This window comes from Citrus sinensis, chromosome 6 (genome assembly GCF_022201045.2).
Source record: "Citrus sinensis cultivar Valencia sweet orange chromosome 6, DVS_A1.0, whole genome shotgun sequence".
Taxonomy (NCBI): domain Eukaryota; kingdom Viridiplantae; phylum Streptophyta; class Magnoliopsida; order Sapindales; family Rutaceae; genus Citrus; species Citrus sinensis.
The window spans coordinates 22,664,707-22,677,209 of NC_068561.1; the positions used below are offsets into that span (position 1 = coordinate 22,664,707).

The 12,503-nt window shown below is 32.2% G+C and overlaps 1 protein-coding gene and 1 long non-coding RNA gene across 2 annotated transcripts; both read left to right on the forward strand.

Moving 5' to 3' along the window:
* Positions 1 to 1,755: 1,755 nt before the first annotated feature.
* LOC102609209 (uncharacterized) lies at positions 1,756 to 3,322 on the forward strand. Its single transcript, XR_371070.4, has 4 exons — positions 1,756 to 1,994; positions 2,706 to 2,795; positions 2,889 to 2,957; positions 3,045 to 3,322. It is a non-coding gene; the product is annotated as an uncharacterized LOC102609209 (long non-coding RNA).
* A 526-nt stretch (positions 3,323 to 3,848) lies between these two features.
* On the forward strand, positions 3,849 to 6,898 carry LOC102609406 (serine carboxypeptidase-like 45). Its single transcript, XM_006481996.4, has 10 exons — positions 3,849 to 4,318; positions 4,391 to 4,492; positions 4,585 to 4,680; positions 4,860 to 4,952; positions 5,054 to 5,124; positions 5,212 to 5,493; positions 5,609 to 5,733; positions 6,062 to 6,154; positions 6,246 to 6,363; positions 6,487 to 6,898. Exons 1-10 carry the CDS (start codon positions 4,078 to 4,080, stop codon positions 6,631 to 6,633), a joined length of 1,368 nt encoding a protein of 455 aa, XP_006482059.1. The 5' UTR covers positions 3,849 to 4,077; the 3' UTR covers positions 6,634 to 6,898.
* Positions 6,899 to 12,503: the final 5,605 nt, after the last annotated feature.

Genomic DNA, 12,503 nt, shown 5'->3' on the forward strand with positions numbered 1-12,503 from the left:
AAATTAGTTATTTTCATATGTCACGTCAGCTCGTATGAATGGTATTTTATAATTTTAGCATTAATCATCATGAAATAAGATAGCAAATGAATTGGTGATACCATATCTCGTTGAATGACAATTTTCTAATGAAATTCGGAAAGTGTGCTGTAGAAGCAAACAAAAGCCAAACATCACAACCAATAGTTTGTGAGAGTGGATTTTGTTTGGATTTCCCAATCTATTAACGTGTATTATCCCAAAATAATCATCTACTCAAAAGATTTTTTCCCCATAAAATTTTTGTATATAAATATGTGAACATGTAACGGTGTTAGCTTAAAACTCCAACTTAGTATAAAAGCTATGGCTTATCTTGCTTATATTAACATGACACTCCATCATTTTATCTTGCTTATATTAACAAAGAGACCGCAATCGCCCTGAATCCATTGGTCATCATGATCCACCACTGTCTAAATAAATTAAAATTTTAATATAACTATTAAAAAATTACAATAACAATAACTATATATTATGAATAAATTCTTAAATTAGAATATCAATCTCAAGGTTAACACATGTTCATTTCCGTCTTTTTCATGTTCTTTGAGGCATGGTAGCATTTTGTCATAGGGTTATCATCTTTTATAGTTACTTTAATTATTGAGCCAATTATTAAACTAAATCCATAACTTTTTACCCTCTATACAGTTGATGCGACATTATTTCAAAAGTTAAGAATGTGCTACAGCCCTATATCATACCGATATGTAATGACAACCAAACGATTACAAAGCACGCCATTAAATACATGGATTCGGAGAGAAGGGACTTCAGAATTTTAAACCAATGCATCAGATGTAGCCAATTAACTGGTGATAATAATGCTCTCTCAAAATGGCTCTTGATCTTACCAAGAGTGGCGTGAAACATTTCAATTTCTTGTCCAAGTTGTTCCACAGTGATGCAAAATCAAAATTCATAAAATCGATATAAAAGAACAGGACAAAGCTTCAGTTCTTTTTAACAGGAACCAAAACTAAACAAATTTCATAATAGACAGTCGAAAACGGTCATTGGAGAATACAAACACCTATACAATTAAAAATACTTCAAAGTAAAGCAATCAATAGTTGATCTTCAATTTTTGTATGTATAAAGATATCTCCTAATTGACTTGTGAAAATACAAAAATATCTTTAATGGTTGCTTAATTTTACTCTACTTTACCGGACCCTATTCGATCTTATACACCTTACTCCACCACATTCCTTACTCCCTCAACCACTATTTATTTTGCAAATATCTGTTTAAATTTATAAATGTTAATTTACCTTTTCATAAGGTCCTCACAAATATATCCATATTGATTTCTTATTCATATTTCTTTTATCTGAGAAGACTGGTACCATACAGCTGCTGTGAGGTGCAACCTCTCACAAGAACAACTTATTCTATTCATGTGAGAAGTTGTAATTTCCAACAGTTGTAAGGGAGCCCTCCCCCAAAACTGGGAGACTACGCAATAAAATATCACATCATTGAATCAGCCATCAGCTTTGGCATGTAGTCAAATCAAATGGACATCGTCTCGTGAATAATTTGTTTTTGAGTTCTGCTATTTGAACGAAATGAAGACAAAAGGTCGACAGAAAAAAATTGCCATGTGGGATTAATGGAAACGAAAACTGGGCACGTGAGTGGAGCAGGTTTTGTGGCTTTTGTCCCTTACTTTTTTAATTTAAAGAATAAAATAATCAAAAGAATAAAGAAAAAGTAACGAAAATAAATGAGCACGTGAATGGAGTTCTGTAGTCTCTCCATTTCTCTCATTTCAGTTAGTGAATTTCTCTCATTTGAGTACGAGAGTTCTTTGTGTTCAGGAAGGAAGCCAAAATTCAAACGAGTTTTAGTTTCTGCATCTCACAAATTCTGCCTCAGCACCTCGCAAATTTTGTCTCTGCATCTCAGTTATCACAAGGAATAAATTAGATTTAGATCTACAAACAAAGGTGAGAGATGTTTAAATGGTTAGAATATTTAATTTAAATTACAAAAATTCGTAGATTTTTATTTTTTATATATTTAAATTGTTATGCATTGTTATGATTTTTTTAATTTAAATGGCTGGAAATAATGGAATAGATTATAATAATTTTTTAATGTGTTTTATATATGTTAGGATTTTTTAAATTTAAATGGTTGGAAATAATGAAATAAATTATAACAATATTTGAATGTGTTTTATATATGTTAGGATTTTTCTTAATTTAAATGACTGGAAATAATACAATAAATTATAACAATTTCTAAATGTGTTTCATATATGTTAGGATTTTTTTTAATTTAAATTGCTGAAAATAATGAAATAAATTATAACAATTTCCGAATATGTTTTATATATTTAAGTTGTTAGGATTTTATAATTTAAATTGTTGGAGATAATGGAATAAATTATAACAATTTCCGGATATGTTTTATATATTTAAGTTGTTAGGATTTTATAATTTAAATTGTTGGAGATAATGGAATAAATTATAACAATTTCCGGATGTGTTTTATATATTTAAGTTGTTAGGATTTTATAATTTAAATTGTTGGAGATAATGGAATAAATTATAAAAATTTGTGGATGTGTTTTATTTATTTAAATTGTTAGGAATTTTCGTTACCGGACAAAATATTATATAAGTTTGTTAATACAAATGTTAATTATTTTGTAGAAATGGAGTATTTGGAAAATGAGCATGCATTTGAAGAGTTGCAAGAAACAAGAGCTAACAATGTAAATGAAATTGTGGAACCGAACAAACGTGAGCCAGCTCTTGGAATGTTATTTGATAAGATTTTTATATGAATTTTACATATATTGATATGAATTATATATATATTTAATATTTGATTAGGTACCTATGTACCAATCCCAATTCGGTGGAAGCAACATTTATCAGCCATTTCCTTATAATTGGCACACAGTAAGTTGTTGTTAACAAGTCGTTAATGAATATATATATTTTAATATTTCTGTAATGTAATATAATGCTTATTTTTATGTATTATAGCAACCAGTCCCACCATATACATCGCAGTTGCATTATTCTTCTTCTTCGATGACTCATCAATGATCTCAAAGTGAGAATTTCCAACAGTTACTACAGTAGCAGCAGCGTAATGAAGATAACAATGATGATACTTGACTTGTATTTTAACTTTAAATTGTAGTGATGAAATAATGTTGTGTTAAATTGAACTTTAAATTTTTAAAATTATGTTAGATTTGACTTTAAATCTTTGAAATTGTAGTGATGGAATAATGTTTTGTGTTAAATTGAATTTTTAATTTTTGAAATTATGTTAGATTTGTTTAATTTTGTCCGCTTGCAATTTGTTTGTTCACGTTATCATGAAGTGATATTGTATAGACATCGATGGTTTTTTAATTATTATAAAATATTATTTTTTAATTATTTAACAAAAATTGATACAAAATATTGATTTTGTATGACTGAGAGATACAGAGGATTAAACAGGACGAGTGCAGAAAGGAATAAGTGGAGAACGAGTAGTTGAGGATGAGAATAAGTGGATCAGATTTTAAATAATAAAGATATTTAAAATTTTTTCATTTTTTATTATAATATTTGTTATCGGTCCCACAAAAAAATTGGATGAGAGCAGGCGTGAAAGAGCATTTTTGTTCCATTTTTATTCTTTATTTTAATAATTGTTATCGGTCCCACAAAAAAAGAAAATTGAATGAGGAAAGGCGTGAAACGGCAGCCAATTTCTGCCGTTTCTGTCGTCCCGTCGTCGTGCTTTCGTCTATTTACCATTTCTCTTTGTTTGAGTTTTTATGTGCCCATTTTCTCTCTCCATCCCATTTTGTAATCTCACATTTTTTGTCAAAGTAGCAGTGATATGCGACTATGCGAGTAACTTTAGACAAAATAATGCAACCCCACAATATATATATATTTTTTTTGGGTAAAAAAGCACTTTGGAAAAAGCAAGAGTCATTTGCAAAGATTGATTGAACAATAAATTTGTATAAAGCTGAGGATATAGCCAAGATCTGCTTAAAAAGCCTAACAAAATATGGGACTTAAGCAATGGATAACAATCGTAAGTGCATTATTCTGTACAACAATTTTAACAGCAAAATCCGTCCCACAAGCGGATAAAATCATCAGCTTACCGGGGCAACCTCAGGCCAGTTTCCAGCAATATGCAGGATACATAACCATAGACGAGAAGCAACAAAGAGCACTTTTTTACTATTTTGTTGAAGCAGCAACGGAAGCAGCTTCAAAGCCACTTGTTCTTTGGCTAAATGGAGGTAACTGATTAGTTAATGAATTTTCATCAATGATTCTGTATCACGAAAGATTATAATTTCTGGGATTTGTAGGGCCTGGCTGCTCATCTATAGGAGCTGGAGCTTTCTGCGAACATGGCCCTTTTAAACCAAGTGGAGACACATTACTCAGAAATGAATATAGCTGGAATAAAGGTAACATATCAAAAGTGTTCAATGTTTAATATTTTTTCTCTCTCTCTCTCTTGGGTGCGGGGGCTCATATGAAGTTCTTCATTTGTATGTAGAAGCAAATATGTTATATTTGGAATCACCAGCAGGGGTTGGATTCTCTTACTCTGCTAATAAATCTTTCTACGGCTCTGTCAATGATGCAATAGCAGGTCTATTTCTTAATTTGTCTTCGTACTTCGTTTTGTTAAATACACTGATACATCAAGTCCCTGATTGTATCAAACTGCTTAAATGATTTACATTTTTCCTGGAATGTCACAAATTATATGTACTTTTGTACATATGTACATTTTATCTCATTACTGATACCAGACCAATTATGTTTAAGCACGAGATAATCTTGCATTCCTAGAGGGCTGGTACGAAAAATTCCCAGAATACAAAAATAGAGAATTTTTTATCACGGGAGAGAGCTATGCAGGTATCTGAGCTCATTGAATGTCAATTTTTTTTTTAAAAAATATAAATACATATCTCTATGTGTGTGCGTGCTGAATTGATACTTAATTTGCTCGTTACAAGGCCACTATGTCCCACAATTAGCACAGCTCATTATTCAATCCAACATGAAGCTCAATCTCAAGGGAATAGCAGTAAGTTAGAAGAAACAGAACTAAGTAATATGAACTTTAAATTGGCTACGACCATTAGATATGCTATTAATACATTGGTGGGTGCAGATAGGGAATCCCCTTCTGGAATTCAATACTGATTTCAACTCGAGGGCTGAGTTCTTGTGGTCTCATGGACTGATATCAGATTCAACCTACGACATTTTCACTAGGGTGTGTAATTATTCTCAAATACGAAGACAGTATGCGAGTGGCTCTCTTACCGCTGTCTGCTCTCAAGTAATAAGCCAAGTTTCTAGAGAAATTAGCAGATTTGTTGACACTTACGATGTTACACTTGATGTCTGTTTACCCTCAGTTCTTTTACAATCTAAGATGCTGAGTCAACTGGTAAGTAGTCTTTAGCACAATTTAGTATTGTTGTTTTTTTGAAACCCTGTTTTTCTCTGTTTCTACTAGTAGTAAAATCATGCTTTGTTAAGAGAGTTTGAATTTTTATTTGCAGCAAGATAAAGAGGAAATAGATGTTTGTGTCGAAGACGAAACAACTAAATACCTTAATCGAAAAGATGTTCAGAAGGCTCTCCATGCTCAGCTTATAGGAGTCACCAGTTGGACTGTTTGTAGCGAGTAAGGTCTTAAATTGGATGGTACTTAATGCTCATAGAGTTTGTTTTCTTCTTAGCCTAGTTAGAACTTCAGAAAAGAAGAACATCAGAATAGGCAACATGAACTACTCCCTTGAACTGTTTAATAGTTCAAATGTTCGTGTTGATCTCTTAGGACTTTGATTGCTGCTACAAACACTTATAGCATTCACTCATCGTGGCAGGAGATATAAATATATGTACAATGTTGAGAAAATGACTTGTACTCAATTTATTCTTCTAGTTCTGACGTTTTTACTGAAAAGTTGTTCTCAATTTTTGTTTTATCATCTTTTTCCTATTGATTACAGAGTCCTCAAATATGACATGCAAAATCTTGAAATCCCTACCATTCATGTTCTAGGCAAGCTCGCCAAGTCTGGCATCAGGGTGTTGGTTTACAGGTGCACCATTTTCATCTAATCTTGCCAAATTGTGTCAGAATTCTTCTGAGTATAAAATTAAACTCTAATTCTTTTTTCCCCCCTACTTTAGCGGAGATCAAGATTCAGTCCTCCCGCTAACTGGAACACGGACTCTAGTAAACGGATTAGCGAAGGAAATCGGACTAAATACAACTGTGCCTTACAGAACCTGGGTAGAAGGAAGACAGGTTAGTCATTTATCATTCAATGAAGCCTGTGACATAAATCAAGGCCATCAATGTACTTGAACTACTCAGTACTCAAAATGAAACGTCTTTTTCTTGTACTGTTTCCTTAATTATTTTTCACAGGCTGCTGGATGGACACAAGTATATGGTGACATTTTATCTTTTGCAACCATTAGAGGTGCATCACATGAAGCTCCATTGTCGCAGCCAAGGCGATCACTTGCCCTTTTCAATGCATTTCTAGGAGGAAAGCCACTACCTGGAGCATAATTGCCTGTTGACCAAATTCATGCACAACCAAGGTTTATGTTAACAATGTCATTATATTTTAGAAGAAAAAACACTAATTCGGTTTTTTGGCAACCAAATACGCATAATCTGTCTTCGTTTATTGCCCCACGCCGCAAGGGCTTGGCTAACTGATTTTCACACAGATCTTTTTAACTGATCATCTATATTTGAATTCCATGAAGGCAAGAGGCTAAAAAATAAATCTGGGATCCACCCTTTTATATTTAAAAAGTTCATTTTACTATATTTCTCTTTTTTTTTTTTTTTAATTATAGCCTAATTACAAACAATTATCTCCTCACTCATATGAACATAGTTCGAATCCCAAACCTTTTATTTTCAAACAAGAGATTTTACCAACTAAACTAGATGACATCTTAGAACAATAATAAAAACTGTTGAAAAACTTTTTAAATTCTTAGTTCATATAATAATCATTTCTGAAATACAAAAATATAAATCTATCTTAATTTTGTTGCAAACAGAAACTTTTCTATACATTTCTTCATTAGATGTGCTACTTAATAATTCAATCATTTTCTTCCCATTATGAGATCCTATTGCAAGCAACTGCAATGCAGCACTACTTCTATTTAGCTGATCAGCTGGCAAGCAATATCCACAATAATGATTGCTTGGTTTTAGAATTTGAGGCACTAAATATTAAAAAAGGTTGTTACTACTTACCATTTACTAGCTCCATAGAAGGGCCATGAAAATTTGTTGATAAGTAACAATAGCTTAACAAAAGAGAGAGTATACATCAAGGGTAGTCAAGATCTTTTCTGATGCGTGACTAATATAAGTATCATATACCGTTTTCCAAGCGTGACACATAGGTAACGAAATGATGAGACGTGTGCACGATGTGTTTCCACATGTGGATAGTCTCTTGCTATGTGAATTGTTGTGAACCATGAGAACAAAAGCTTTACAGTTTTTGTAACAGCATAATTATATTAGGTTCATAATCTGGCTCTGTCTTTTCATGTGCCCACGATGCCTATCTGTGTCCAAACCAAATGGTATTTCGTGCACCGCTCCGTTTGTGGCCCAGCTTGCTGCCGGAGAACACATTCTTGGGCAGTATTGATAATTTCTTTCATCTCTTGCTTCCGCACTTTACAAAATACATAAAGGAACAAACAATGATTTTAACTAGAAAAATTAATGGTGTAATTAGCAAAGTATTTAACTATTTATGGTTGCGAGTGAGAGATTAATATTAGTCTAATTATTGATAATTGACGGCCTAACAGACCGAAAAGATGCCTAATAGAAAAGAAACATAAAGGAAAGGCAGTGGAATTATTCACAGACAGCTAGTGTAATTATTGTCTGATTTGACCACCTTAATTCTAAGTTAATTCACCCAACTATAAATAAGATTTAGATATATGTATATATTAATTAACAAAGCCCTGACCTCATGCTTTATTCATAATTAATAAGTTGGTAAAGTTTAAAAAAAAAGAAAAAGGAGCTTTTGAAAACCGATAATATAAATGCATTCAATAATAGCATAATTCCGCTACGGCGCTACGTTTAGAAATTTACACCAAAATGCAAACGATCAGATTTATCCTATGCTTAAAAATAAATATTTAAAAACTCCATTCTTTCGATGATGAAAGGTAAGAATCTTGTCACCCGCTAAATGACGAACCACTAGCCAAACAGTCAATAAATGAAAATGGGCATTAATCTCTTGCTACTCTATGGCCACCCTCTATATGGTTTGAGAAAATTATGAGGGGAGCTGATGGTATTGGGGGGTTGGGGGGGAGTGTGAGGGTTATTAAAGTTGGTCACACATGGACTCTAAAAAGAAAATATTACTAAATAAATATGATTACCAATTGACAAGGGGCAAGGCATATGAAGCCCATAATTAAAAAATTCATATACTAGTTATGTTCCAATGATGGCAGGACCTAGACTTTGACTGAAGGGAAAAAGAAAAGCAATAAAAATGATAAAAAGGAGACACCCATTTTGCTTGAAGAGCAATATTTTCTTTGCCTTAATCATGCCCATTGTACTCATGTCGACACTGCTTTGCCCATTTAAGGATTTGATCGTTAATCTTTGTATGTTGCCAGCCAAGTTAAAGCTGATTTATTGCTACTCATCATCATCAATTTCATTTCATACAAAATTCTTGGTCCAACATTGAGTTTTTGGAGAAGGGTGGATCTGTACACACACACACACACACACACCTGAAATGGAAGAGAAAATAAATAGAAGAACTAACAAGAAGAGAGAGAAAATTCCCTCCCACAAAAAAAAAAAAGGTGCCATGAACTTATATGTCCTTTAATATCTGTATTTTTTAGCTCATGTAGAAATTAGAATGGTAAGAAATAATGAAATTGCCACATGTTAAAGAGGGTAGCATGCCGAAAAAACAAATGATACGGTAATTTTATAGTAGAAGAGATTTTGGATGCAATTTGGTTTTATATTAGAGTGGGGGGAATCTGATTTCCAGAACCTCAAATCCCCATCTCCCCCCCCCCCCCCCCCCCCCCCCCTCTCAAAATCGATTTGATCATCACATGAAATTTAAATTAGGTGTTTGAAAACGAGTCTGGGCATACACGGCCTAAGACTAATGAGTAGTGAGCGGATAATATTTGGCTTTTTTGGAGGTACGCGATCACCCTTAATTAGCTATATTCATGTCTGGTGGCGTCAAGATTTATTAATATTGTTCAACAGTATTATCTAAAATCATCATTCAAGATTTGCTAAGTTACCTAATGGTCTGTGCGTGTCTACTACCTAGATTATGCAAGTTGACAAAAAATTTCTCCTTTTTATACAAGATCAATTCCATGCTCAAATATTTAATTAAACTGGCTATCCTAAGATGTATCACTTCGAAAGAAGATTAATTATCTGACCTGCATTATTGTTATTTTGATCGGTACATTAAGTTAAATTAGTTAATTAAGCTCGGTGTCATCATAATCTTCTACATGAAAATATATAGCTCTTAAAATATTAACGTGCACTTATAAAATAAAATATTTCAATATGCTTTTTGGAGGACAAAAGCCAACTTCAATAATTAAGTTTCCAATTAAAACATCTTGTGGTAAATGATGAAGATGAAACACATACAGTCAAATCTTTCTGTGTCAATTGATGTTGTTTGCATGGTATAATTGCTATGGACCAAACCCTCTATTTATTGAGTCATAACAATCGATGTGGTCAACTCAAACTGAACAATCTTTATATTTCACTTTATAAACTTTTGTTTAGATATATATATATATATATATTCTTTTTCTTGTGAATTTAATGCTGTTAGATTGACCCTCTCATACAGTCTCAACCTCAAAGTTGCAATTAAGAAACAAGAACAAATCATGGTAATTGGGGCTGCTCAACCTAAAGTCGGTGGTTGAAATTTATGGTAAAAGGCATTATAAAATTGATTTTTATTTATTTTCCGAAATGAATAAAGCTTTAAAACAAGCATGGTTTGGGAAATTTTGGGTCACCTTTTTGTAGGTGGGAAAAAATAAAAAATCATCGAGTGTCCATGACTTGGATGTACCGATCTTTTCATCAACAAAATAAATAAAAGTGACCTAAAACATCATCATTTCTTCTAAGAAAGAGACCACTACAAATATTCTGATATATTGATCAATTCCCACCTCTTTCTGCCCCACCACACCTCTCTTTCTTTTATTAATTTCCTCTATTTTTTTTTCTCAAATTAATTAAGTTACTTAAATTTGTTGACTTATTTTAATTAAATTAACAACTTCATTCTAAATTTCAAATATCTACGCACACACAAAGTAATTTTTCCGTGCTGGGTGCTTGTAAATTATATAACATGTGGATTTTTACACAATAGTCATAATTTGCTACTGCTGTAAAATTATGTCTACAGTGTAAATATGCACGTTAGATGTAACTTAGTGCCGATGATCACTTTATATTATATTTAATCTCAAACTTTGTAGTCTCTGCATTGTCTTTTTTTTTTGACTAAAATAAAGCTATGTTTACAAGTTGGGCAATTATATTTGACATTTTGTCACACAGTAAACAGGTATATCTTTAATCTTTGAAAGGGTCCATTTTTGACATATACAGATCTAATTATATGTCTTTGACTAAACATCCGTGGCAAATCAGCTTATTCCTTCTTCCACTAAATGTTATATTATTCACTGATTAATAATTTAATATTAACTAAGCAAATCAACATACTCAGAGGATAATTGACTAAAGAAAAAGTTTTGTATGTACACCATTTTATTGAAAGTTAATTCAAAATCAGCATTATGCTGAAAGTGATCCATTTCAAGTAGTTGTATGCTTAGGTATGTGAGTTGGTATTTCAAAATACCAATATCTCACATTGTTACGAAAAGAGAGTATAAGTTGGTTTCTATATAGAAATAGGGATGTTCATTGGCACTTAATTATGTGCCAAAACAAGAGCTCGTTTTGAAATCCTCTTATTTGGGCACATAACTTGCGTTGCGCTTGTTTGGCCTAATTTTATGTTTTTGCCCTTTGTTTATTTATATTAATTTAAGTCACTTAAACCACGCAATTGGTATTCAAAAGTTACTTAACCTCTCGGTTTCCTTTAATTTTCTTCATATTTTATTTTTCTTTCTTCTGTTCAAGTCTATTATGCTAGAGTGTAGTCTCACGATAATCATTGTATCTTAGAGATCAAACCACTTTATTTTGTCCAACTTGAATCGGATTACCATTAACTTTCGGCAACCAAAATTTACTAGTCATAAACCAAATCCTAAAACTTGTTAAGTTGAATGTTGAAGAGATATTGTCAATAATCTAAGGATTTGGAAACCCTATTACTTCCTCTAGCCGCAATGCTTGATGTAGATTTTGTGGGGGTTTTTTTTTTTTAGTAAATATCTAAGATCACGATAATTTTTTTTTTGTCTAAAATATGTGTACATAATTGTATTTATTTTTTTATTGTTCTCCTTATTATTATAGTTTCATGTTAAGCCTATTTAGAGGCTCCTTCATTGAAAATTAAAATACGTGATTTTTCTTCATTTTTCAATATGGTATCAAATCCAACGTCTCAAATTTAAATTTCCCTATAAAGAGACTCTTTAAGTTATTTCTAAATGCACAAGTTATGAGATCATCAAAAACTTACAGCAAAACACTGTTTAACTTCTCCTAAGAAAAATACAAGCATTTACTTGTAGTCATCAAATAAAAATTAAAAATAATTATATTTGACCATACACATTTACAAATGTACATGCTAAAAATCTTTAAGAACTTCAGAACTCACAGAAGTTCTGATTATGAGGAAATTAACTTGAAATTTCCTAAACAGCCCACGGCCATATCCAACAGTCAACGAACACTTAAATTTTCTTAACTGCCCATAGCCATATCTTCTTAGTGAAGGGTAGCTTTGGGGATCACTTTTCACTAATTTCTGGATTAAAACATAAATAGTAGGTTAGCACACAAAGGAAGGGGCAAAGTGAAAAGAAAAAAAAAAAGAGAAAATGATTAAATCTCACATGACCCAAGATTGATTAAGATTGGAAAGAGACATTGTGGTGCTTTCAATACATTCTGCTTCAGCTTATGAAATATTGAAAATATTGAAATCAAAACAAACTGACCTTTCTCTCTTTCCTTCTACTCTCCTCTCTCCAAAATTAGGCTCTGAAATCAGTAGCAAAAAATATAAGTTTCCAATAACACCCTCTGCATTAATCAGGCTGCAGGCTGGCAGCAGCAAGTTCTATGCATTTTGACTCTCGTCCCGCATTGACTTGCGTTTTGCCCTGCCCTCCTCTTATTCTTCAAAC

What these genes read in the sequence shown, in the direction of transcription:
- LOC102609406 (XM_006481996.4), top strand. Translation starts at nt 4,078, where the DNA reads ATGGGACTTAAGCAATGGATAACAATCGTAAGTGCATTATTCTGTACA. An exon ending in TGAATATAGCTGGAATAAAG is followed by an intron (nt 4,493 to 4,584) that starts GTAACATATCAA and finishes ATTTGTATGTAG; the next exon opens with AAGCAAATATGTTATATTTG. An exon ending in AGTTGGACTGTTTGTAGCGA is followed by an intron (nt 5,734 to 6,061) that starts GTAAGGTCTTAA and finishes TATTGATTACAG; the next exon opens with AGTCCTCAAATATGACATGC.